General features: G+C 44.0%; 1 protein-coding gene across 3 annotated transcripts; it reads left to right on the forward strand.

Annotated features, from left to right (window-relative positions):
- The first annotated feature begins 1641 nt into the window (after window positions 1-1641).
- On the forward strand, window positions 1642-24109 carry cyb561a3a (cytochrome b561 family, member A3a). Of its 3 annotated transcripts, none has more exons than XM_084309333.1 (6): window positions 1642-1785; window positions 10808-11012; window positions 15355-15563; window positions 20503-20657; window positions 23577-23745; window positions 23854-24109. In XM_084309333.1, exons 2-6 carry the CDS (start codon window positions 10826-10828, stop codon window positions 23878-23880), a joined length of 747 nt encoding a protein of 248 aa, XP_084165459.1. In that variant the 5' UTR covers window positions 1642-1785; window positions 10808-10825; the 3' UTR covers window positions 23881-24109. The 3 variants fall into 3 exon arrangements, with proteins under 3 accessions (XP_084165459.1, XP_084165460.1, XP_084165461.1); XM_084309334.1 differs by having other exon boundaries at window positions 1685-1718; XM_084309335.1 differs by lacking the exon at window positions 1642-1785 and adding an exon at window positions 10189-10294.

Here is a 24109-nt window from a genome sequence, read left to right on the forward strand (position 1 = left end):
AATTCATATAGACATTTATGACATACACAACATACATGACATTTATGGCATAGGGACATATAGGTATTTAGTACTGATACATTTGTGACATAAGCGGTATTCAAATATACAGTACTGTTACCCCTAGATCCTGACAGAGTATATACATATGATGGGGAGGGGACTGTACATTAGGAGGGGGTGGGTGGGTGGGAGGGAAATATACATACGGCGGGGAGGGAATATATACATGCGGTGGGGAGGAGACTGTCTATAGGTGGTGGGGGTTTTGGGCATTTACGGTGGCCAGTTTCGAATTGCAGCCTCCCGTAGGTGCTCTTTAAGAGCGGTTTTGAATGTGGGCAGGGATTCACATTCCTTTACAGCTTTGGGTAGGGCGTTCCACATTGTTGTGGCATAATTGCGAAACGTGTTTAGTCCCTTGTTTGAGCCGAATCTGGTGGTCAGGGGAGAGGGAGGAAATAGAAAGGAGGAGGCAGTAGTGATCAGACTAAGAAGAGGACACAGTCACCTGAACGAGACTCATTACAGGGAAGCATCCAACTGGACTGTGTGAACAGGTTGTCAGGTTTCAGAATAGTAGAACATTGTTAACTGTAGAAAATATACCTCAGAAGGAAAGGACACGGTGGAGGGGATGGAGCAGGTTAACCGTCTGTAGTGTGGTAGTGAAAGGTTAACCGTCTGTAGTGTGGTAGTGAAAGGGTTAACCGTCTGTAGTGTGGTAGTGAAAGGGTTAACCTTATGTAGTGTGGTAGTGAAAGGGTTAACCCTTTGTCGTGTGGCAGTGAAAGGGTTAACCGTCTGTAGTGTGGTTGTGAAAGGGTTAACCTTCTGTAGTGTGGTTGTGAAAGGTTTAACCTTCTGTAGTGTGGTAGTGAAAGGGTTAACCATCTATAGTGTGGCTGTGGTAGTGAGGTTAACCGTCTGTAGTGTGGTAGTGAAAGGGTTAACCATTTGTCGTGTGGCAGTGAAAGGGTTAACCTTCTGTATTGTTGCAGTGAAAGGGTTAACCATTTGGTAGTGTGGTAGTGAAAGGGTTAACCTTCTGTATTGTTGCAGTGAAAGGGTTAACCATTTGGTAGTGTGGTAGTGAAATACTGAGATGTAGAGGGAGTGGACAGGAGCAGGAAGTTGAACTACGGAATTGCATGTTCATGTTATTTCTATGGTTCTAAGAAAGCCCTCCAAAATCACAAAATCACAAAACTAGAGCGCTCAACTTTTGTGATGTCATCAAGTATCAAGTTTGAAGCTGCTATAGACTATGAATTGGAAACGATTGTAAAGGTGACACTATAAGAGCACAGAGGGGAATGTTCTGATTATACTTTTTAAAATACCTTATGACATCACAAGTTTGATTCTTACTTCTCTTGTTTCTGGTTTAGGATTGAGAAACTCGTGTTCACAAAAGTGAATGGAACTTTCCTAGGGCATGGGAATAACATGATTAGATTCTTAATTTGGGTGTTGTTCCCCTTTAAAGATAACTGAAAGTTTTGACAAACCGGAGTAGGAGTTATTATTAAACTCCAGAAGATGTCAGTAATGCAACAAACTACGGAAGAAGGAGAAGAAGAAGAAGAAGCAGGACTACGTTTCCCATAAATACGTGCAACTAATCTACAAGGAAGTGTTTTGAGAAAACAAAGGTTGCTTGTGTTGTGTTATGTGTCGATCAGACTTGAATATACGTCATTTCTAAAAAGAAAAAGGTACATTATTTTGGACGCGAGGTTTCTCTTCAAACATCTCTACAGATGAGGATGTTTTGCAAATAAGGTATTGGACGAGGCTGCTCTTTGTTTGTGGATAGTTTGTATTAAGCTAGCTGGCCTATGCGATGTCCTTAAATGCCCGAGGCCAACTGGTCAGGTGACTGATTGATTGATTGATTGATTGATTGATTGATTGATTGATTGAAAACTTTATTAACAGATTGCAGAATGGGTACAGTACAGCTCAATACACACAATTGTTAAGGGGATGCAGACCAGAGAAAGACTTTCGTCTTGTTTACATCAGGGTCCCCCATTTTCAATTCATCATATGACATACAGATAGACAGTACTGTTACATCTAGACATTTATGACATGTATACCAGATCTACAAATACAGTACTGTTTGTGATACAAAAATTGTCTAAAAAGAGAGTATACATTTGACGAAGAAACTGTACATATATCTGCAACCATCATAACAGTCTACTGGGACTTACTGCGTGACAAAATGCTAAAAGTAAATAAGAACGATATTCCATTTGTTCCATCCAAAAAAGTATGCTCAAATTGCGTTGCTAGGGAACAGATTGGACCCAAGCCCACAGTCCGGAAAGGGGCTACTTGGACCCAAGTGTACCGTTTCCTGTCGTCTAGCAGTTATGTATTAGCAAAACACTGCAACAGGACATAAACTGTTGTCCCTTTAGTAAGTTTATGTTGTCAAGTTGAAACCAGTCTATAGAAATCAAGCTGTGTCAACCCTTTCACTGCCACACGACATAAGGTTAACCCCTTACTATCACACAACCGACGGGTTAACCTTCTGTCGTGTGGCAGTGAAAGGGTTAACCGGCTGTCTTGTGGCAGTGAAAGGGTTAACGTTAGGTTATGACTATAACCAAGTTCTGTTAGTTAGGGGCGATGCTTGGCATCGCCTTCTGCACTATCTCGCGTACGTGCACGCGTACTGAATAAACCACAAATGTACCTCTAATACCAGTATTAGTCTGACCACACCCCTCATCAGCTTACCTTCATAAGCAGGTGTGTGGTCACCTGCTCTCCTCCTTCCCAAGCTTTCACCACAAGGTGAGGACAAGGGCTGCAGCGGCGTCCGATGCCAAGCATCGCCCCTAACTAACAGAACTTGGTTATAGTCATAACCTAACGTTCTGTATCGTTAGTGGCTTAGCTTGGCATCGCCTTCTGCACAAGGGAGGCCAAGCGGAGCCACTTGGCTGACAAATACACCCCGCTGACAGCCCCCCAAAACCATCAGAACAGGGAGGGCCGAGCCCCCCCGACCCCCCCTAATGGAGGGTAGCCCCCCTATTAGGGACGTCACGGGAGGGCGACGGACCCGACCGTGCGAAGAGGCACTCAAGCAACTCAACGCACAGGGTGAGCAGACCGTGGCTTGACCCACGACTACACACACGCACAACCCGCATGCCACCCGGGAACGAACGGAGGAACAACCTCGTTACTGCCCCCAGAATCACGGGGTCAAGGGCAAACCCAACCCCGTGGCAAGGCCGTAGCAGCGGAGCACGAAGGAAGACCCAGACCCACCAAAAGGACTGGACTCCCTGGAATGGGGGCCCGGAGAAGTCCATGATGCCAGCATCAAGACCCCACCAGGTGGGCACGTAGTGCCCCGCCCCCCACATCGCCAGCGTATTCGGACAAAGGCCCCTCAGTTACTGCACCTGGTATTCCCAGGCGGAACCAACCAGGCCAGTAAGCCGAGCGGGCCCCGTCCCCCCAATAGTACACCGCCTGGCACACTGACCCTGCAGAATAGGCAGTCAGCATGGCCGTAAGCACACAAAAAAGGTTAACCAACGGAAGCAGGCAGCGCACCGGGGAAAAACCAGGCAACAGGCTGTTAACCCTAGCCTGGAGACTGCGGACGAGACAGGCGCCAGAGGGGACAGCTGAACACAGCCGCCCCGGCGGAAGGAGCGTAAGCTGGCGGTGTTGCATGACCAAGCCTCCATTTAACAACCCCCACCCAGAGGGGTCGAGGCAGAGAAGGCTGACACGATTGGCAGACGTCATGAACGTGCAGGGGCACCCTCAACCGGTGAACCCGGGAGTTGACACTGCTCCAACACACCAGGGAATCAACCACCTCGGTGTTACCCAATGCGGTGGTTGTTCCTATAACCCCTCAAGAAAAAACTCCAAAACACACCTGCGGGTATACACCGGCTATACCGCAGTACAAGTGTTTCAGTTTCCAAAAAGGGTTAACCCAGGCCTACGGGTCGCAAACATCACTTCGGACCGGGCCTGGCGGTACGGGAAGCACAGGGTCACCAGAGGAGGTCAAAAAACCACCCCCACAGGCCCCTCTTCGCCATGCGTGAGAGAGGAGCGAAAAACAATGGAGAACCAGCCCCTAAGCACACCGTACCTGGTATTCCCCGGCGGTCTCCCAACCAAGTACTAACCAGGACCAACCTGTGTAGCGGCCGAGATCCGACGAGATCGAGCGCGTACAGAATGGCATGGCTGTAAGCCATGACGACAGTGCTGAGTAAAAACATACCCAACCAGGGTCTCCATAGCGCTTAACCCTGTGACACCCAGACCGACCTGGCATTTTTCCCCCTGAAAAAAGCCCAAGTCCCTCAGGGTACCAGAACAGCAGATCTGCATCCCCGGCGGACAACGGGTTCAACTGATCTGGACCAGCGTGACCAGAACCAGTCCCGTGCCCTAACCACGCCGACATGCCCCAGGAAAAGGGCAGATATGCGTGTTGATCTTAACATGAAAAGAAGGCGCCACCCAGACGTCGGGACGAACCGCGCCTGGTGGCCCACCCCAAGGGCGTGAGACCCCACTACATATGTTCAGATCCATCCCGTCATCATCCCCCAGACATGAACGAGGATCCGTCGACAACCCACCCAGGTCATGGGATGTGGTCGCCGGAAGAGGAAAAACCCCCATCTCAGTTGCTTTATAAAAACGCTGTTTCAACCACAAGCAACTAAGGCGTGCCAGTCAATCGCCTGTTTACAGCGAGCTAGCACTATACGTGCGTCGGGACACACCCCCATCAATGAACAGGCTATTTAGACCTGCCATTGAATCCCCAAGGCGCCCAGGGGAACGACAAGAGGGGTGTGACACTCCCTAACTCCAACACTTCTGGAATAGAAAGAAGGAAGCATCAACAGTATGTATCCCAGTCTACACAGCCGGGGTAAAAAATGTTCACATTTTTACATCCCACCACCCTCCCATAGGAAAGAGACGGGGATCCCCAGAGAGACTTCCCACGCGAGCTGTACAGATTGAAAAGAATATATTGCACCTTGAGCCATGTAAAAAACTGGTTTTAGGGCCTCCGGGGAAGAGGCACCGAACCCATACACACTCAATAAACGAATTGAATCGAATATACATACAATAGAAAAGGACCCTTCTAGAGGGTCCACTCACTTTGACAATCTGAGGAGGAAGGCTCTGTACTCTGATGGAGGCTTCCTCACATGGATCACATGGAAGAAGGAGTCCGAACTCACAGAAGGCCTGAGTAGGCGCTTGGTGAGGAGGAGCCCTGACCACCCCCCCTGAAAACAGATCCATCACATGGACCTGAACAGCACACGGAAGTCCTACCAACAGAGACGCGCACGGTGACGTACTCTATGGCGGGGGAATTCCTGCGGTGCACACGCCCAATATACCAGGCCGTGGGACCAGGAACTCCCTCCCCCCCCCCCCCCCCCCCCCCCCCCGTAACGTGCCGAACCGCCACGTGACGGGAACCTTGAAGGACAGGGGGTGTACCCCTGACCGACAGAACAACGGGGAGAGGAAAGGTTACCAGTTCACCCCTTTACGACCCCACACCCATGATACGACGTAACGACAAAAAGAGAATATGACACAGTCATAGTCAACCCTATGAAGCGTTTCACAGCTCCACACAGCGCACGAGCTAACCTGCTATCTGATTTTTACTAAGGAAAAACACAGAATAGAGAGGGCTCTAAGAACCCCGGTCCAACATACACATGTGCTTCTGTGGTCAGTACAACCCAGTTGTAGGTCACATGACACACACAACCCATCATCATCACAATGAGAGAATACATCATTCTTGATTAGTATCGACCACAGGCCTTGCTAAGCACACATGACCGCAACCAAACCAATTTCCCTTTAGGAAATAAGTTTCTCCAGCAGATTTAGCACAACCTCAGCAATCAAGCTGAGAGTTACATCGTATCCCTACCACACAAAAGACACAATTAATGCACAACATGTCTGATAGGAGGTGATAAAGTCCCCAGGGAACCGGGGGGGGAAAAACACAATCCTCCTATTTTACCCTTAATACGGCCAGTTAAAACAGGAAAACCTGTTAATGTGTGAACTCACTGTCCATTGTCATTACAGTCTGAGAAAGAACATTCTTTTACTCACTCGTCACCAAGCATAGCTTCATAGGTTAGTTGCCTTAGTAGTGAGTACACGGTACACATAAACACCATGATGTTTCTCACACAACAACCAGATCAATACATCACGACCTGCACAGAGAAGCTACTGCCAGTGACAAAAACAGCTCACACACAACCCGCAACGTATCTCAAATGCATTGCAACAACACACGTTTTGGGAAAAAACACCGTCATTCACAATACATTTAGCAAGGTAAAACCAGAAGACGTGTGATGAGGGTCTGGCCAACCCCGTACCTGCCCGGAACGCAGATCAGCGAAGTGCAGTCATAAGCCACCGTAGAACACAGCCCTCTTTGTTGACGCAATCCCCGTCTAGGCTCAGGCAGGGTTGACGAACATCCCCTGTCAAAGATGACGTCGTGGTCAAGAGTGTAAAACATGTTAAAAATCAAAGCACGTTCAACAGAATAGCATCAAGCTAACGGCTGCTCCAACCGTTCGGGTGCTATCGCTTCCGCTCGCGAGACGCCGATCTACGACGCACGCGATCAGGAGCGAGCTCCCGGCGGCGCGCGAGAAGCCTAAGCTACCCCGCGCCAGGCCACCGACCGACTAACCGTAAGCTATGAACATGTAAACAATGACATAACACTCACCCAGACAGGCCGCCGTTCTGAACCCTCCTCACTTTTTAAGAGAAAAGAGAAAACAAGACGTCAACACCGCTTCACAACGGTGACAATAACACGTCCGGCGGAATCAGCACAGTACCAACTGGCCTGTATAGCTGACTTTGAACATGAATCTGCCGCTATCGCACATTACATGCACATATCCCCTCGTGAAGGAATACTCTCATTTGGATATGAAAGATGGGGTCTTAACACGGTGACAGAGAGAATCCACTCGTCCAGAACACACAGGGATCACCAGTGTCAATGGTCGCGGCCCACTAGTTAAAACTAAAATGGTCGCCAGACCAAGGCCTTCTGTCGCCTAGACGGCTAAACAAAGGACCCTAGCCTGGGGCCGGTTTCCATAAACTTTGTCTAGTAGCCCCCATAGCACCAACAGACAAGTGGAGCCCGCCAGCAAACACTACTCACCCAACCTGGAACGCACCGCTCCTCACAACAGCGGCATGTCCGACAGTTCAGCTGTGGCCTGACAGGTTTCACCCCAACAAACACAGCAAGGAACTGCAGTTGAGAAGCATGCAGCGGCGTGCTCCCAATACGAAAACCGGTGGAGGGTTTGTAGAATGATCATCATCTTCTAGACACTCCAGTACGAAGACAATATCGCCGTATTTTCTCGAAAATAGTGAGAGAGAAAATAAAGATATGATGTCAACGTATCCTTGTTTCCCAAGCTGTTCCTAATCCAATTTCTTCCATCATGGTGTCAAGTGTGGGGATCTACCGAGGCACCTCTTCCTTGTGGTGAAAGCGAGAAGGAGGAGAGCAGGTGACCACACACCTGCTTATGAAGGTAAGCTGATGAGGGGTGTGGTCAGACTAATACTGGTATTAGAGGTACATTTGTGGTTTATTCAGTACGCGTGCACGTACGCGAGATAGTGCAGAAGGCGATGCCAAGCTAAGCCACTAACGATACAGAACCTTCTGTATATTGTCGCAGTGAAAGGGTTAACCGTTTTGGTAGTGCGGTTTTGATTGATTGATTGAAAACTTTATTAACAGATTGCAGAATGGGTACAGTACAGCTCAATACATGTATACAATTGTTAAGGGGATGCAGACCAGAGAAAGACTTTCGTCTTGTTTACATGATCAGGGTCCGGGGTCCCCCATTTTCAATTCATCATAACATATATGACATACATGACATACAGATAGACGGTACTGCTACATCTATACATTTATGACATACCAGATTTGCAAATACAGTACTGTTTGTGACAGAAAGAATCCAGAAAAGAGAGTATATACATTTGACGTAGAAACTGTACATTGCAGGAGGTTGGGTAGGTGGGGTGGGGTTGGGGGGGTGGGGGGGGACTGTACATTGGAGGTGGTTGGGTGGGGGGGGGGGACGTTGGGTAGGAGGGGTGGGTGGGTGGGGGACACTGTACAACTGTACAAGCAAAACTGTACATTGGAATATTGACAACCATACTTGGTAATTTACTGTACATTGGAGGGGGTTGGGTTAGGACATTTACAGGGGCCAGTTTCGAATTGCAGTCTCCCGTAGGTGTTCTTTGAGAGTGTTTTTGAAAGTGGGTAGTGATTCACATTCCTTTACAGCTTTGGGTAGGGCGTTCCACATTGATGTGGCATAATTGCGAAACGTGTTAAGTCCCTTGTTTGAGCCGAATCTGGGTTTAACATGATTTGTGGAGCTCCCTCTGGTGTTGTGATCGTGGTATTCACTGACCTTTGGGAAGTATTTTGACATGTACACATGGGTACCTTGGTCATGTAGTGTATCTTGTAGACCAGGCCCATTGCAAGTTGCTGTACTCTGTCGTCTACTCTAAGCCATCCTAGGTTGTCAAAGTGGGCAGGGGTGAGGTGGGTTCTAGGAGTAAGGTCAAGCAGTAGTCTGACCAGTTTGTTTTGAGATGTTTGTAATTTTGTTTTTAGCGCCTTTGAGGTGCTTTGGTACCATGAGGTGCAAGCATAGTCGTAGTACCCTTGAATGAGTGCTCCTGCCAGAGTCTTCAGGGTATTCTTGTTTACCAGTGAGGAGATCCGGTACAAGAATCGAGTTCGTTGGTTGACTTTTTTTATTACATTGGATGCCATTTTGTCACAGGAAAGATTTGCCTCTAGGATGGAACCCAGGTAGGTAATTTCTTCTTTCCTTGTGACAATATTGTCACCCACCCACTGTAACTGAGAAGCCGTCGGTCTTGCTGAGTTTGTTATTTGAACCGAAGAGAATGGACTCTGTTTTGCCCATGTGTAATGATAGTTTGTTATCAGCGAGCCATATGCAGATTATGCCTAGTTCCGAGCTGTTTTTTTTTTCAACCTGTAATTAACTTGTTCTTGTCAGAGACCAGCAGGGCTGAGTCGTCCGCAAACAGGAACAAGTTGCAGTCACAAGCTGACGACATGTCATTTGCATAAATTAGGAACAGTAGCTGTCCTAGTATGCTTCCTTGTGGAACACCACAGCTCGCTGGGAGGGGGGGGGGGGGGGGGGTAGGGTACCGTTTACCTCCACCATCTGTTCTCTCCCCTCCAGGTAGGATTGTATCCAGCTCACTGATAGACTGTCAATCAGAATGGTGTGATTGACAGTGTCGAAGGCCTTTTGTAGGTCCAGCATGACCATCATGCCGCAGTATTTGCCCGTGTCCACCTCTTGTTTGATGTGGTCGTTTAAATAGAGAAGGCAGTGTCAGTGGAGTGGGATGTTCTGAAGCCAGATTGGAATTCGTAGATTAGATTTTTGGTGAAAAGGTTAAAGCTGCCTTTGTGTGCATTTCAAAAGCTTTTTGTCAGTCATTATTATTCATCTCGCAGAATCACTCAGATATGATATCAAAGGCTGGCTCTATATGGAATCTTGACCCCAAGGTTTTAAATAATTTGAACAAAATTGTGTAGAATTTATTTATTTTCATTTTGCAACTTCCAATTTAGCAAAACTATCTTCGTAATAAGATACGATATTCCTTTATTGATCCCCTTGGGGGAAATGCAGGCATCATAGCAGGAGGGGGGAGGGGAGGTACAGGTACATGTGATGGTAGAAGACATGATACAGGTCATACATCTTATTTTTTATTGTTTTTTAATGGGCTTTAATTAATTACTGTTGCATTGTGGGTTTTTGACCAGAACAATAAGCGTGACGTTACTTTTACAGAACCAGGATCATAATGTATTTTCTCGTCAGCTTATGTCACAAAGTGCATCAGGTTCCATGACCCGATGAGAGACACACACACACACACACACACACGCACACACACACACACACACACACACACACACACTCTCACCGTTTCCATGGCCACTTATAGCGAGCAGATGCTGCAGGTGGACCCCTCCTCTCCCAGCTGTTCCCCCGCCGATGACCTTCTTTTCATCCGCCTCGATGCTGCGGAATGTGGAAGCGAGACAAAAGCTGATAGAGTGAAAGCAGAAGTGAGATTTAATACAATTGTGAGTACCGGTGAGAGAGGGGGATATGGTTCCCCACCCCGAGAGTTGCGATCACGTATCTTGTATCATGTAAACTCCTCCAGATGATCTGGGATGGTCAGAATCCAGTCTCAGTGTTGCAGTATAGCTGTGAACAAGGTAGGGGGCACAAAACTGAATATAATATAATTGCATGCTATTTGATTAAATAATGAAGGGGCTATTAATTATTCAGATTTACGGAGATATATCCTAAATTGATCTGACACCTCAAGTTTTCATCACAGGTCAAGAGTTATGCTACGTTATGCTAAAATGTGCACCTCGTTTTTTCTTTTTCTTTAACCCTTTCACTACCACACTACCAAATGGTTAACCCTTTCACTGCGACTAACCCTTCCACTGCCACGCGACAAAGGGTTAACCCTTTCACTACCACACTACAGCCGGTTAAACCGTCTGTAGTGTGGTAGTGAAAGGGTTAACCTTCTGTAACGTGGTAGTTTATTTATAGTTATTTTTTTTGTATTCTAGTGTGCATATTTCTCCAGGATGAGATCCGTGGTGTCCTTCTACTTGTGTTATCTTCTGTGCCTAAGCCTTGGCGTGGCCTGCGTGCTGTTCGTGTGCCACTGGAACAACCAGTGGCGCGGTGGCTTTGCATGGGACGGCTCGCCCCGTCAGTTCAACTGGCACCCTGTCCTGATGGTCACAGGTCTAGTGGTGCTCTATGGTAATGGTGAGTAGCTCTTGCTGTTTGATTCTATTTCAATTGTTAAAGGAACATGCCAACATTTTGGGAAATTAGCTTACCGTCTTCTCCAGAGAGAGACAAGACAATAGATACCAGTTTCCTCTCTGTGCGTTCAGTAGAAAGCTATCTGGCCGCACGTTAGCCTAGCTTAGCACAATGAATGGAAGCGGACATGGTCGGTTAGCCTTCGGGGGGAGGTGTTAGTTGGACAATGCCTAGGCTAACCGGCACTGTCCGCTTCCATTCATTGTGCTAAGCTAGGCTAACGTGCAGCCAGATTCTATTTTCTACTGAACGCACAGAGAGGAAACTGGTATCCATCTTCTTGTCTCTCTCTCTGGAGAAGACGGTAAGCTAATTTCCCCAAATGTTGACGTGTTCCTTTTAATGTTTTACAGGATTTCTTCATCCGTTTTCAGTAATCAAAAAGGAAAGGAAAAAGTGAGAACATCCGCAGCTCCTTCTCCCAAACCCCACCCATTCCAAACACTGAATCGAGAACCTCATCCTTCACTCTGTCATCTTTCTCTCCCATTACAGAAGCCGAGACCCTGACACTGGTAACGTCGAACCGTCCGACTACATGCCAGCTGGATCGGCTACCCTCCCCACTCCTCCAGACCATAGCACCGGACATCCTCCCATTCCTAACTGCAACCATCAACTCCTCACTCAACTCGGGGGTGGTCCCCACCTCCCTAAAACAAGCCAAGTCACGCCCCTCATAAAAAAAAAACCCTGAACCCCACCGTCATAGGCAACTATCGTCCTGTCTCTCTTCTCTCCTTCCTTTCTAAAACACTTGAACGTGCTGTATCCAACCAACTTACTGCTTATCTCTTACAGAATGATCTCCTAGACCCTAATCAGTCTGGCTTCCGGACTGGCCACTCCACAGAAACGGCCCTCATTGCGGTCACAGAGGCACTTCACCTAGAAAAAGCTAAAGGCCTCTCCTCTGTCCTGATTCTCCTAGATCTATCTGCAGCCTTCGACACAGTCAACCATCAGATCCTCCTCGTGGCCCTCGCAGGAATGGGAGTGGCTGGATCTGCGCTGACATGGCTGTCATCATACCTCAATGACCGCTCCTACCAAGTGTCATGGAGAGGGACCCTGTCGGCCACTCGCCCCCTGCGGACGGGTGTCCCCCAGGGCTCGGTCCTAGGACCCCTTCTCTTCTCTCTCTACACTAAATCACTGGGTAACATTATCACGTCTCATGGCTTCTCGTACCATTGTTATGCCGATGATACTCAACTCTTCCTCTCCTTCCCTCCCTCAGATATCCAGATAGCCTGTCTGTCCGACATCTCCGCCTGGATGACGACCAACCACCTCAAACTGAACCTAAGCAAAACAGAATTGCTCCACCTGCCGGCCAAATCCACCCCCCTGACCGACCTTTCCATCACAGTCGAGAATGCAGCTGTGACTGCGTCCCCGACCGCCAAGAACCTTGGTCTTGTCCTCGACAACCAGTTGAACTTCTCTGCTCACATCGCAGCGTCAACCAGAACCTGCAGATTCCTCCTGAGCAACGTCAGAAGGATCCGCCCCTTCCTGACAAAAGAAGCCACCCAACTCCTCGTCCAATCAACAGTCATGTCCCGCCTCGACTACTGCAACGCACTGCTCGCTGGCCTCCCGGCCACCGCCACCAAGCCTCTTCAACTCGTTCAAAACGCAGCTGATCTCAAACCTACCGAAGTCGGCCCATGTCACCCCACTTCTTAGGGACCTGCACTGGCTCCCCATTGCTGCACGTATCCGCTTCAAGGCCCTCGACCTAGCATACCGTGCGGCAAAGGGAACCGCTCCCGCCTACCTCCGATCAATGGTCTCTAACTACACACCTCAAGACCCCTACGCTCTGCATCTTCTGGCCGCCTCAGACCTACTCCTATCCAAGCTCCGGGAGGGTCATCAAAGAGAAGCCGCCTATTCTCAGTCCTTGCTCCACAATGGTGGAATGAACTACCCACCCCAGTTAGGACAGCCGAATCCTGTCCAATCTTTCGCCGTCGACTAAAGACGCACTTCTTCAACCAGTATCTGAAATTTAAAAAAGAAATTCAAAAATCTAACCCTGACTAACCTTACTGTCATGCACTTGTCCTAATAAACTAACCTATACTGTAACACGCAACACTTTGATGAACATTGTTACTCAGCTGATAGAGTTGTACCCTTCTTGCTGTCTTGTCGTACAGAACTTGTAAGTCGCTTTGGATAAAAGCGTCAGCTAAATGACTAAATGTAAATGTAAATGTAGAACTGAGATGTTTTTAATGAATGAATGAATGAAAACTTTATTTAACAGATTGCAGAATGGGTACAATACAGTACGGCTCAATACACACAATTGTTAAGGGGATGCAGACCAGAGAAAGACGTGTGTCTTCTTGTTTACATCAGGGTCCCCCATTTTCAATTCATAGTGACATTCATGACATTTACATTTACATTACATTTAGTCATAGCTGACGCTTTTATCCAAAGCGACTTACAAGTTCTGTACGACAAGTAACAATGTTCATCAAAGTTTTGAGTGCTACAGTGTAGGTTAGTTTATTAGGACATGTGCATGGCAGTAAGGTTAGTTAGGGTTAGATTCATATTTATTTATATTTAAAAGAGAAATTAAAAAAAAAATTCATGACATACACAACATACATGACATCATGACATTTATGACAGGGACTAGGGGTGTAACGGTACACAAAAACCACGGTACGGTACGTACCTCGGTTTTGAAGTCACGGTTCGGTACAGGTTTTCGGTACAGTGGGGGGAAGTTTGGCTTTCCATGTTCCACTGAGGGGTGATGTAGTGTGCAGTAACTAATTGTACTTGTAGGGTTGTCAACGAATATTCTATATTGAAATTAATAATCGACGTGTACATTTAAAAAAATAATTATTATTATTATATTGGATAGTGAAAAAAACAGCCCCCGGTGGGCGGTTGTTAGTGGTTAACATACCGTTGCATTCGTTCGGTACACTACACAGCCGTTCGGTACGGACGGTACACACTGAAACGGTTCGGTACGGATACGTGTACCTTTACATGACATACAGGTATGTATTGATGTCCCAATATGCGTGTGTTTTAGGGCTGTCCCCGACTAAGGACTAGGATGGTCGACTATGATTGGCCAAAATTTGCCGTTAGTCGACTATTGGTCGACAAAAAAAAGAAAAAAGGTATAATATTTAAAAAAAAGTATATATATATTTAATTTAGTTTTGATCATTCCATTTGGGCTGTGGGGGTGCTTAATGTCTGAGGGAGTCGACTGAATGCTTCTTGTGCTCTGCAAAAGCATGCAATTGGTCCACTGATGGATACATCTTGATATTTGTCTAGTCTAGTGTGTTCATTAGATGGGTGAAATCCTCTTTCAGTGCCTCTGTGCCTGTTTTCGTAGGCAGTTAGCCTCTGGTCTGCGTGCCATTAGCGTTAGCCACACTTCTAGGCCTCTTTTCTTTTGGAAAGAATGATAAAAAAAAATATTAGAATATTTTTTTTTGTATTCGACTAAGAGGTTGGCCAGTCGACTACGGCTCCTTTCAAGTTCAAGTTTCAAGTTCAAGTTTCTTTAATATTTGTCATACAGAAGTACAGAATACTTTTATACAAAATGCTTCTTACTGTTACGCTCCAGAGACTGTGCAAGACAAGATAAGTATGAAATAAAATAACATAGTAAAATTAGAAGTAAAAAAATGAGGTCACAGTGTTCAGTTTAGACATATGTACAATGTTCGATGCAGAATAGACGTAGTTACCATACAATATACAATACTGTGCAGTGTACTAATATACAATACTATATAGTGCAAGGCAGAAATGGGACGAGGTGCAATTTAGGTACAATTCACAGTAGGTGTACGAGTTGTAGTGCAAATCCTTTATCAATAAATATAAAGTGTAAAGTGTGTTTGTGTGATCTAAAGTGTGGAGAGTGGGTGCTGCAGTGTGTTGTTTGTTTGAGTGAGTGTGTGCGTGTGGGTGTGTGTGCTGTGTGCATTTGATGGTTGTTGCATAGTGTTTATTGTTCGTTTAGCAGCCTGATGGCCTGGGGATAGAAGCTTCTTCTGAGTCTTTCTGTGCTCGCCTTAAGACTCCGGTATCGCTTGCCTGACCGCAGCAGTTCAAAGAGGCAGTTGTTCGGGTGGCTCGAGTCCTTAATAATTCTCTTAGCCTTCCCCTTGCACCGCTTGTTGTAAATGTTCTGGAGGGTGGGAAGCCCCCCTCCAATTGTGCGATTAGTCGACTAATAGGGGGTCAGCCCTAGTTTGAATGCACCCTCTCCCTGCAGGAGCCGTGCTGTACAGAGTCCCTCTCACCTGGGGGCAGAACAAGCTCCCCTGGAAGCTGCTGCACGCCGCGGTGATGCTGCTCGCCATGGTCTGCTCCGTCCTGGGGCTCCGCGCCGCGTTCGGCTTCCACAACGCCAACAAGATTCCCAACCTCTATTCCTTGCACAGCTGGATTGGAATTGGCACCGCGGCTCTTTTCACGATACAGGTAATAGCATTTGAACCGGTTAACCGTCTGTAGTGTGATAGTAAAAAGGGTTAACCTTCTGTAGTGTGGTAGTGAAAGGGTTAACCATGTGTCGTGTGGCAGTGAAATGGTCAACCCTCTGTGTTGTCGCAGTGAAACGGTTAACCATTTGGTAGTGCGGCAGTGAAAGGGTTAAAGCTAGAATCCAGAATTGATTTGACCATAGAAACTTTAGGTATATCATGGCGTCTGGGTGGCGCAGCGGACTTTGCGCTCGTCACCAACGCAAGAGACACCGGGTTCGACTCCGGCTGTCGGGGTTGCCTCTGACTTGGGCCAGCTGTCATACTAACTCAATTGGCAGAGTTAGCGGGTGGAAGTCGATGGGTGGTAATCTGGACGTTGTGGACAGCGACTCCTACAGGTCGGTTGGGGGACGCCTGCACAGCAGAGACAGGAAAGGGCGGGGGTAGTGTGAGCCTCCCACACGTTACACCTCGCCAATGAGAGTCCGCGCTGCCAGGTGAAAAGATGTGACAGGCTGCCTCCTTGTGTATCGGAGGGGACACGTGATGCAAGGCTTCTATCCTCCCTACAACCGGCCAGTGGGGGGCATATGCGAGCAACGTTCAAGACAGGGGAGGAAAGAATTGGCACACTGGAATTGGGATGGGAGAAAAAGTAGAAAAAGAGGAGAAAAAGTGGATAGAAAAAAATAAAAACTTTAGGTATATCCACATATACTGTATATTAGATATATCCTTTTTTTATTCTTTTATTTTTTACTGATATGGTGTCACCATCTTGGTCCTTACATACACGAATGGCTAAAAGGTTAACCTCGATCTGAACGAATAGAATAACAAGTGTGAATCCACAATAGATGTTTGAATTTCTTTTGCAAATACGTCACTCCCATTGCCACGCCCCCTTTTAGCCAATTGGCATGAACACACACACACTTTAACTCCCACAGAATTTACCTCCAAATTTGAGCTTCCTAGAGCAAAACCTGTGGGCTAGAGGGTGGGGACATTTCTGTTGACGGAGCGACCTATCCACCAGGTTTGAGCCAAATCAGAAAAGAAAATGTGCAAGTTACACACACACACACACACACACATACACTGATTTCACCATCATGCACTTTTGTGCTTCAGGAGTAAGAACTCTTTTCTAGCCTTAAATGTCACGTAAAAGTTGTGTTTAGTGGTCTCATGCTGGCAGACCTTGTTTCAAAGGCTCAGATGGTGAACTTCATACTGAAACAAATGTCTTCAATCCAATGAATTGCCACGTAAACTAGTCCTGTGGTGGGGTGAGGTGCCAGTGTTTCAACAGAGGGCACCGCACTGTAATCACAGAATGTGCCTTTTAAATAAAACACATTGGAACACAATTATCTAGCCTCGGTTATTGCCAGTCAGTCAGCATTACCATTGTGACGAAGAATTATACAATGTATTATGTAATTCCATTTAATGTTTTCAGATGAACTCTATTTTCAAACCTAATTCCAGTGGTGGAAGAAGTACACATTTCCTTTACTTAAGTAGAAATACCCATAGAACAGCACTCTGGTAGAAGTAAAAGTAGAAATATGCAGATAGAACAGCACTCCGAATTATAGATTCAGTAGAATAAAAAGTGTTTTTCAATCTTTTTAAATTTTTTTACAAAAAGTATATTGACATAAAATGACCCAAATTGTTAGAGCAGTTGTTGTGAAAATGATGACTAAAGCCCTTTGATGTTGATTCCCGTGGATATCAACGAAATCGAGTCATTTCAGATGTTTATGTTTATTTAGGATTAGTCGTTGCCTTAGAAACAACATTCTTCCTGGGATCTACACAAAAGACAAAATAAAATGTAACCATCACATGCTGTACAATTTAAAAAAAAAATATATATATATAGGAAGTTCTCTCACCAGAATAACAAGTTAATGTATAGTTAAAGCACCACAATTACAGTCAACCATCACCTCAGAGAATATCACATCATATCAATATCATATATATTCCAAACTGATTTCTGAATAATTGCTGTTCTTCATTTATTTTCTTAAAACTGATTTTACTTGTAATCTGGGTTAAATACCGGTAGTTCCAGTTTTACATAACTCTATACATTATAGTTTTCTTTAAAGCATTGGTTTTAGGTAATGGTAACATGAAGCATTTGGTAAAAGCATATCTGTGTTAACCTTCTGTAGTGTGGTTGTTGAAGGGTTAACCCTTTGTCGTGTGGCAGTGAAAGGGTTAACCTTCTGTATTGTTGCAGTGAAAGGGTTAACCCTTTGGTAGTGTGGTAGTGAAAGGGTTAAAGCACTAGACCAGATTGCTGGGCAGTAATCTAAGTGGGATAAGCCTAAAGATTGTATTACTTGTTTGATTGTTATCTTTGTTAAAAGATAAACGCACCTTCTGATGATTGTTATCTTTGTTAAAAGATAAACGCACCTTCTGATGATGGAAATGGCTCTACTCATGTGGCAGTGATATTATTGATGAGTGAGTAGACCATGAGAATGTTCCGGTTGTTCCCTCAAGTGATCAAATGTTTAGTTATTTTTATATATTTTTCACATATAATATACAACAAGACATAACAGGACACAACAATAAATAATAATATAAATAACAATGAAGGAGCAATCAAATATATATATATTATATATATAATAATAATAATAATGAACAGATCAACTGATAATAACAATAACACCTAAAGTCACAAGACAATATAATTATAAAAATACAAAAGATTTAAATGTAAAAAAATTATAAAAATACTAAAAGACATTAAAAGACATTTCAAATAAATGTCTTCCCACCCCAGGACCCATTCAGGACCAACCATCTCGATCCCGCTCCGCCGCTAGACCATGGACTTTACTCTCCCAGCTGCCGATGTCCACAAATTAATATTAGATTCCTGGACTCCAATTATCCGAGCTGTGGAGATCTCTAAATAAATTACATCTAAGAATGTTCAAGCCCAATTAATTACTGTAAGTTTGTCGGGCTGTTTCCATCTCATGGCTATACATTTTTTGGCTGCTCTAAGTCCCGCTAAAACAAGTATTTTTTGCTGTATAGGAGCCGACAGCTGGGAGATATCATTCAGTAGTAGTGTCGTTGCTTATAGTGGTTTGTCAAATCACATGTCTGAAAGTTTAGCAGTTATGGTCTTCCAAAATCGAGCGACCATATATATTCAACTCTTGACCATCCATAGATCATGTCTGGAGCACATAACAGGCTTTTGGTTTTTAGTCTTTAAGATAAGATAAGATATTCCTTTATTGATCCCCTTGGGGAAATTCAATATATCATCTAATAATCTAAATCTAATATATAATCTCAAAAAACGAAATGCTAAAATGCTAAATATATGCAATATATAATCTAATAATCTAAATCTAATCTAATATATAATAAAAAAAAATGCTAAATGCTAAATATATGCTCTGATGAAGTATACAGTATTCACATAAGGTGCGGTATGCATAAGGTAAGTATATTGTATATTAGTTTTCAGACACCAGCATGAACTCTTCTTGAAGCATTTTGTTTATCTCCTTAGTGTTTTCTTAAGATACATATAGTGTAGTGTCATCAGCATACATAACCAAGCATGCATGTATATTATATGCATTTATATCCAATCTGCTTCCTCTCAAGTATTTCATAATACACACAGGTTACTCCAATTGGCCCATCAGTCACATCTAGCTACTCTGGTTAGTCCATCAGTCAATGACCACTTTGTCTGATTGGCCCATCAGTCACATCTAGCTACTCTGATTGGCCCATCAGTCCGAATAGAAGGCCACGCCCCCTCAACACACTGAGTTGGCTGCGCTCAGAGAGGGTGCACTAAAACACTAATCAAATCAAATGATACTCATGACATTAACATTCCACAATAAGTGAATCATAATAAACTGAAACATCATTGTACTGGATCTTTCGTTAAAAGTATAGAAGTATTTGATATTGAATGTACTGAAGTAGTAAAAGTACATATTCTACAGTATATTACTTTTGTGCATTTCAGTGCTTAGGAGCATTCAATTCTCAATCCCTTGACCTCTCAAGGTTATGTTAAAGTGATATGTGGTCCTATTACGTAACCATTGACTACAGGAAGGCTCGTTAACTTGTCAATGTTACACAATAAGGAGACGGCAGCCAAAGTATCTAAATAAAGAATATTTTAATTAATAGTTACCATGGTTTTTTCGTAACTGAAATGAACATCAAATAATAGACAGACAAACACAGGACTATAGAGACAGGATCAGCACCAGACGGAAGGGATGATAGACTACTTATACAAAAGGAGATGACGAGACGACACACACCTGGGTTAATGGTAATTGGATACACCTGGGGAAAACAATGGGGACTACACACTAGGACAGAGGACTACATCTAGACATGACACATCACACTAGGAACGCCTGATCAGGGCACATGACACACATAACAGGTCCAATAATGCTGGCTCTGATTACGTCATCTTGAAGTTGGCAGGCTTAACATTTGAAAGTACATCATCTTTATCACATTATCCTATGTTTTGTATACAGAATAATTTTCTTCTAGTAACTGATGCAATCAGATAAATGTAGTAAGAGTAAAAAAGTATAAGTTACAAAAGAAAGGTTCTGTAAAATGCAAATGCTCAAGTAAACTACCTCAAAATTGTACAACATGTGTGTTAAACTATTTGTTTTACTTCCACCACTGCTTAATTGTTATCAAAAGATGTTCATTTAGAGTGTTGCGTTCTTTCAGCACATCAACACAACTCACCACATTCACTCTCCCAAGTGATTTGGGTTTGACTTTACACCTGCAAATACATAGGCTGTCCAAAATAGTGGACAAAATGTATGGTTAATTTTCAGTGAGATATTGATGCTGACTTGTATGGATCTCTTTAACAGTGGGTGGTGGGCCTGGCTGGTTTCCTGCTGCCTTGCTCCCCCGTGTCACTGCGTGAGCTCCTGAAACCTGTTCACGTGTGGATGGGAGCCAGCATCCTGTCACTCAGCGTCGTGGCCTGCATCTCTGGCATCAACGAGAAACTCTTCTTTGTACTGTGAGTAGAAGCACATCCATTGTAAAACACTGAGTACCTCAAGACGAAGAACCATTAGTCTCTTTGAATGTTTTCAAACGTTATCATTTAAAGATGGTAAGTTAGAGTGTTGTGTTCACTCATAGTTAAAGACGGTAGAGGCTGAGTACTTTCTGGTGATCACATTCACACACAAGTGATTTGGGTTGATTTTTAAAACTGCAAATACATGGGCTGTCCAAATAATTTCAAAACGGACTTAAATGGTTCTTCAGTGCAAGGGTTGAATTGCTCGGCTTGTTTAATTTGTTTACGAAATTTGATCAACGTAAATTGTGTGATTCGCAGTCTGACAAACAGTAGAAAACTATGCAGTATGTACATGTAGGAGAGGGAGTGGTGAAAGGTTTGCATAACATTCAGAGAAAAAGGTAACCTTTTATTTTGATAGTCCATGGTAGATTCTGTGTCGAGAGTCTCTACATTTTATCAGTAGTGTGACGTGTCAGTAACTTGTCAACATCAGTTGACCGACGACAGGGGTCATCACTCATTGGCCGACCTGCAAAGCTGTAACTTGTCATAATCTTCACTTAAAAAGTTGTTTACCTATCCCTTACTTTAACGCTAATCATAACCATTTCCATTACCTACAATTAAACGATTTATTGTTGTCTGATGAAACTCAGGGCTAGATCCACAAAGAATGGATTGCACGGAGCAAGTTTCACCCTTACTTACAATTCATTATGAATTGAAAATGGGGGACCCTGATGTAAACAAGACGAAAGTCTTTCTCTGGGCCCCGTTCCCCGTACCTGGATAACTGAGTTAGCCGGATAACTTTCGGTTAAGTCTGACTTAAGCCGGACTTTCCGGCTCCCCGTACCTGGATTTTCCAAATCACCATGACAACAGATCCAAAAGTTTGAGCCTGGTCGAAAGCAGGGTTTAAGTTCAAGTTAGCCGGATCAACCATCGCCACGCCCCCGCAAAGGAGTGACAGCGCGTTTCCTGAAATTATTCCCACAGTCTAGGATCTGCGTTATACCATTCTGAATTACGTTTTTGTGCTCCATTCTTCCAGAGGGGTCTTTTGAAATGTAAAATAGACCCAAAATGCTGATACTAAATTCACTTTGTCCTAAATAATGCACGTTATATACCGTGGCGCTCGCTCGGTGCAACAACAACAAAATAAAGAATATTCTAAACACGGGTCTCTCGTTCATTAATGTATAAACAATGAATTTATCCCATCTGGCACAGTGGCTCAGCGGTAGTGCTCAATCCTGGCAACCCGGCGTTTCCAATATAATTTTTTGGAATATAATATTAATGAGCCTGGTTATTTAAGGTAGCCTGGTTTTAAGTTAAAATATTATAAGTCTACATGCATTGAGGATGTCATTCTTTATATAGCTCTCAACGTGCACCAAATTGAATTATTCCTATATTGCAAAAAGAAGGAGACGACTGGGTTTCGAACCCCGGTCGTCTGCGTGAAAGTCAAAAGAAGAACCCGTTACACCACAGAGAAGATAAGTAAAAGTTCGACCATACATCAATCAATAGGTAAGGGAGCCGTATCGTTATTCTGTATAACAGTTTTACTAATTATTTTCGCTAGCAAGATCTCATTTGATTATTCAATCCAGCAGGCAAGTTTAAAGAAATATAATCTGATTGATTGAGGTAATGAGGGACTTAAAATTAGCCTATAGATAACGCATTTAACTTGTCGGCGAGGCGATTGAGCCGTACTGCAATATGTTAATAAAGTTTTAAATCAATTAATCAATCAATGCCGCTAGAGAATCAGGAGCTCTGCCCTCGACACTTGCTGCCTTCTCGGCTGAGGCGGGCAGGCGCATTTATCCTGGGTCTCAAGTCTGGCTTGAGTTAACGAGACTGAATCCACCTTCGAGGAACAGGAAAATCCCGGCTTCAAACATCGGGTTAACTGAATCTGGATAATGACATCTTGATCGACTTAGTTGAACCAGGTACGGGGAATAGGGCCCAGGTCTGCATCCCCTTAACAATTGTGTGTATTGAGCCGTACTGTATTGTACCCATTCTGCAATCTGTTAATAACATTTTCATTCAATCAATCAATCTGCACGTCTTGTTTACATCATGGTCCCCCATTTTCAATTCATGATAACATTTATGACATACACAACATACAGGTAGACAGTACTGTTTCATCCAGATATTTATGACATACAAGATATACAAATATACAGTACTGTTTATTAACTACTAACTAAGTTAACTACAGTAGCTTTTTCACTACTTTGGGTCATGTAGTTTAGGTAGTTAATTACATACTACATATTTCCCTATAGATTTATCATTCAGATAATGAAATGTTTTGCTACTTTGCTGCTCTCTATCACCAGCTGATATAACACAATAGTAATTCTACCTATAACCATACATGAATGTCTTTACAATTGCTGTTCTTGGCTGTTGTACACACTGGTGTCTGGCAGGACCTTCCTGGTGAAATCATCCAGCACAGAGGAAGTGATGTGTTTTACATCAGCAGCAGCAGCCACAACAGTTTGTTTAATTAAGACTAACTCAGTAGTTAACATGGATTTTAAAGATGGAAAGCAAGTCAATACAGTGGAAAACTACAGCAATGACCACTTATCACCAATAGATGTCGCCAAAATGAACACAAATGAGGATCTTCAGATTTAGTTTAACTTCTTTTCATTGTGAAGTAGTTAGTAGTTTCCCAACACTACCCTGACTGTCTACCGATGATATTAAAAGTCTAGATACTACAGTCAACTGACACACTACTGATGAGAAGTAGATAATCTACAGTAAAATAAAAGTATGACCGTAAAGAAAATTACACATCAACAGAATGACATGAACATTTTGTAAAATGCTGTTTTATAATGATTATTTTTCTTTTTAAAGGAACGGGAAAACCAACATAACTCAGCCATACTCCATACTGCCACCTGAGGCTTTATTTGGAAATTCACTAGGAGTTTTGATTGTAGCCTTTGCATTGGTTGTCCTGAAGATTCTGTCCAATAGTAACTGGCAGAGACCAGAGCCTGGGCCCGAGGATACAACCTACAGGGTGAGAAAATCAATGCAAATGACACGTTGTGTATGTAGCATTTTAAATGAAAGCTTTTAATAGAAGATTGTAGAGTGAAAATAACCTTTTATTTTAACGTTTCCACAGCCATTACTTCAAGAAGACACTCAGTGAAGGAAACTCAAAACTGACTGATGCTACAGGCTTTCCGTCCTCAAGACCATCGCTCCGGAAATCCACTCCTGTTCACAAGTCGCCTATAATTCGTACACCGTAATTCTGAATGTACTAGACACTGCTGGGACAGTGCTGTAAGAAATAGCTCTAGCTCTACTGGATGTATATAATTATTTGATTATATTTAAAGTCATTTTTCACCAAAGAATAAATATATCCGTGCCTC

Source organism: Notolepis coatsorum (genome assembly GCF_963971535.1).
Source record: "Notolepis coatsorum genome assembly, chromosome: 2".
Lineage (NCBI taxonomy): Eukaryota > Metazoa > Chordata > Actinopteri > Aulopiformes > Paralepididae > Notolepis > Notolepis coatsorum.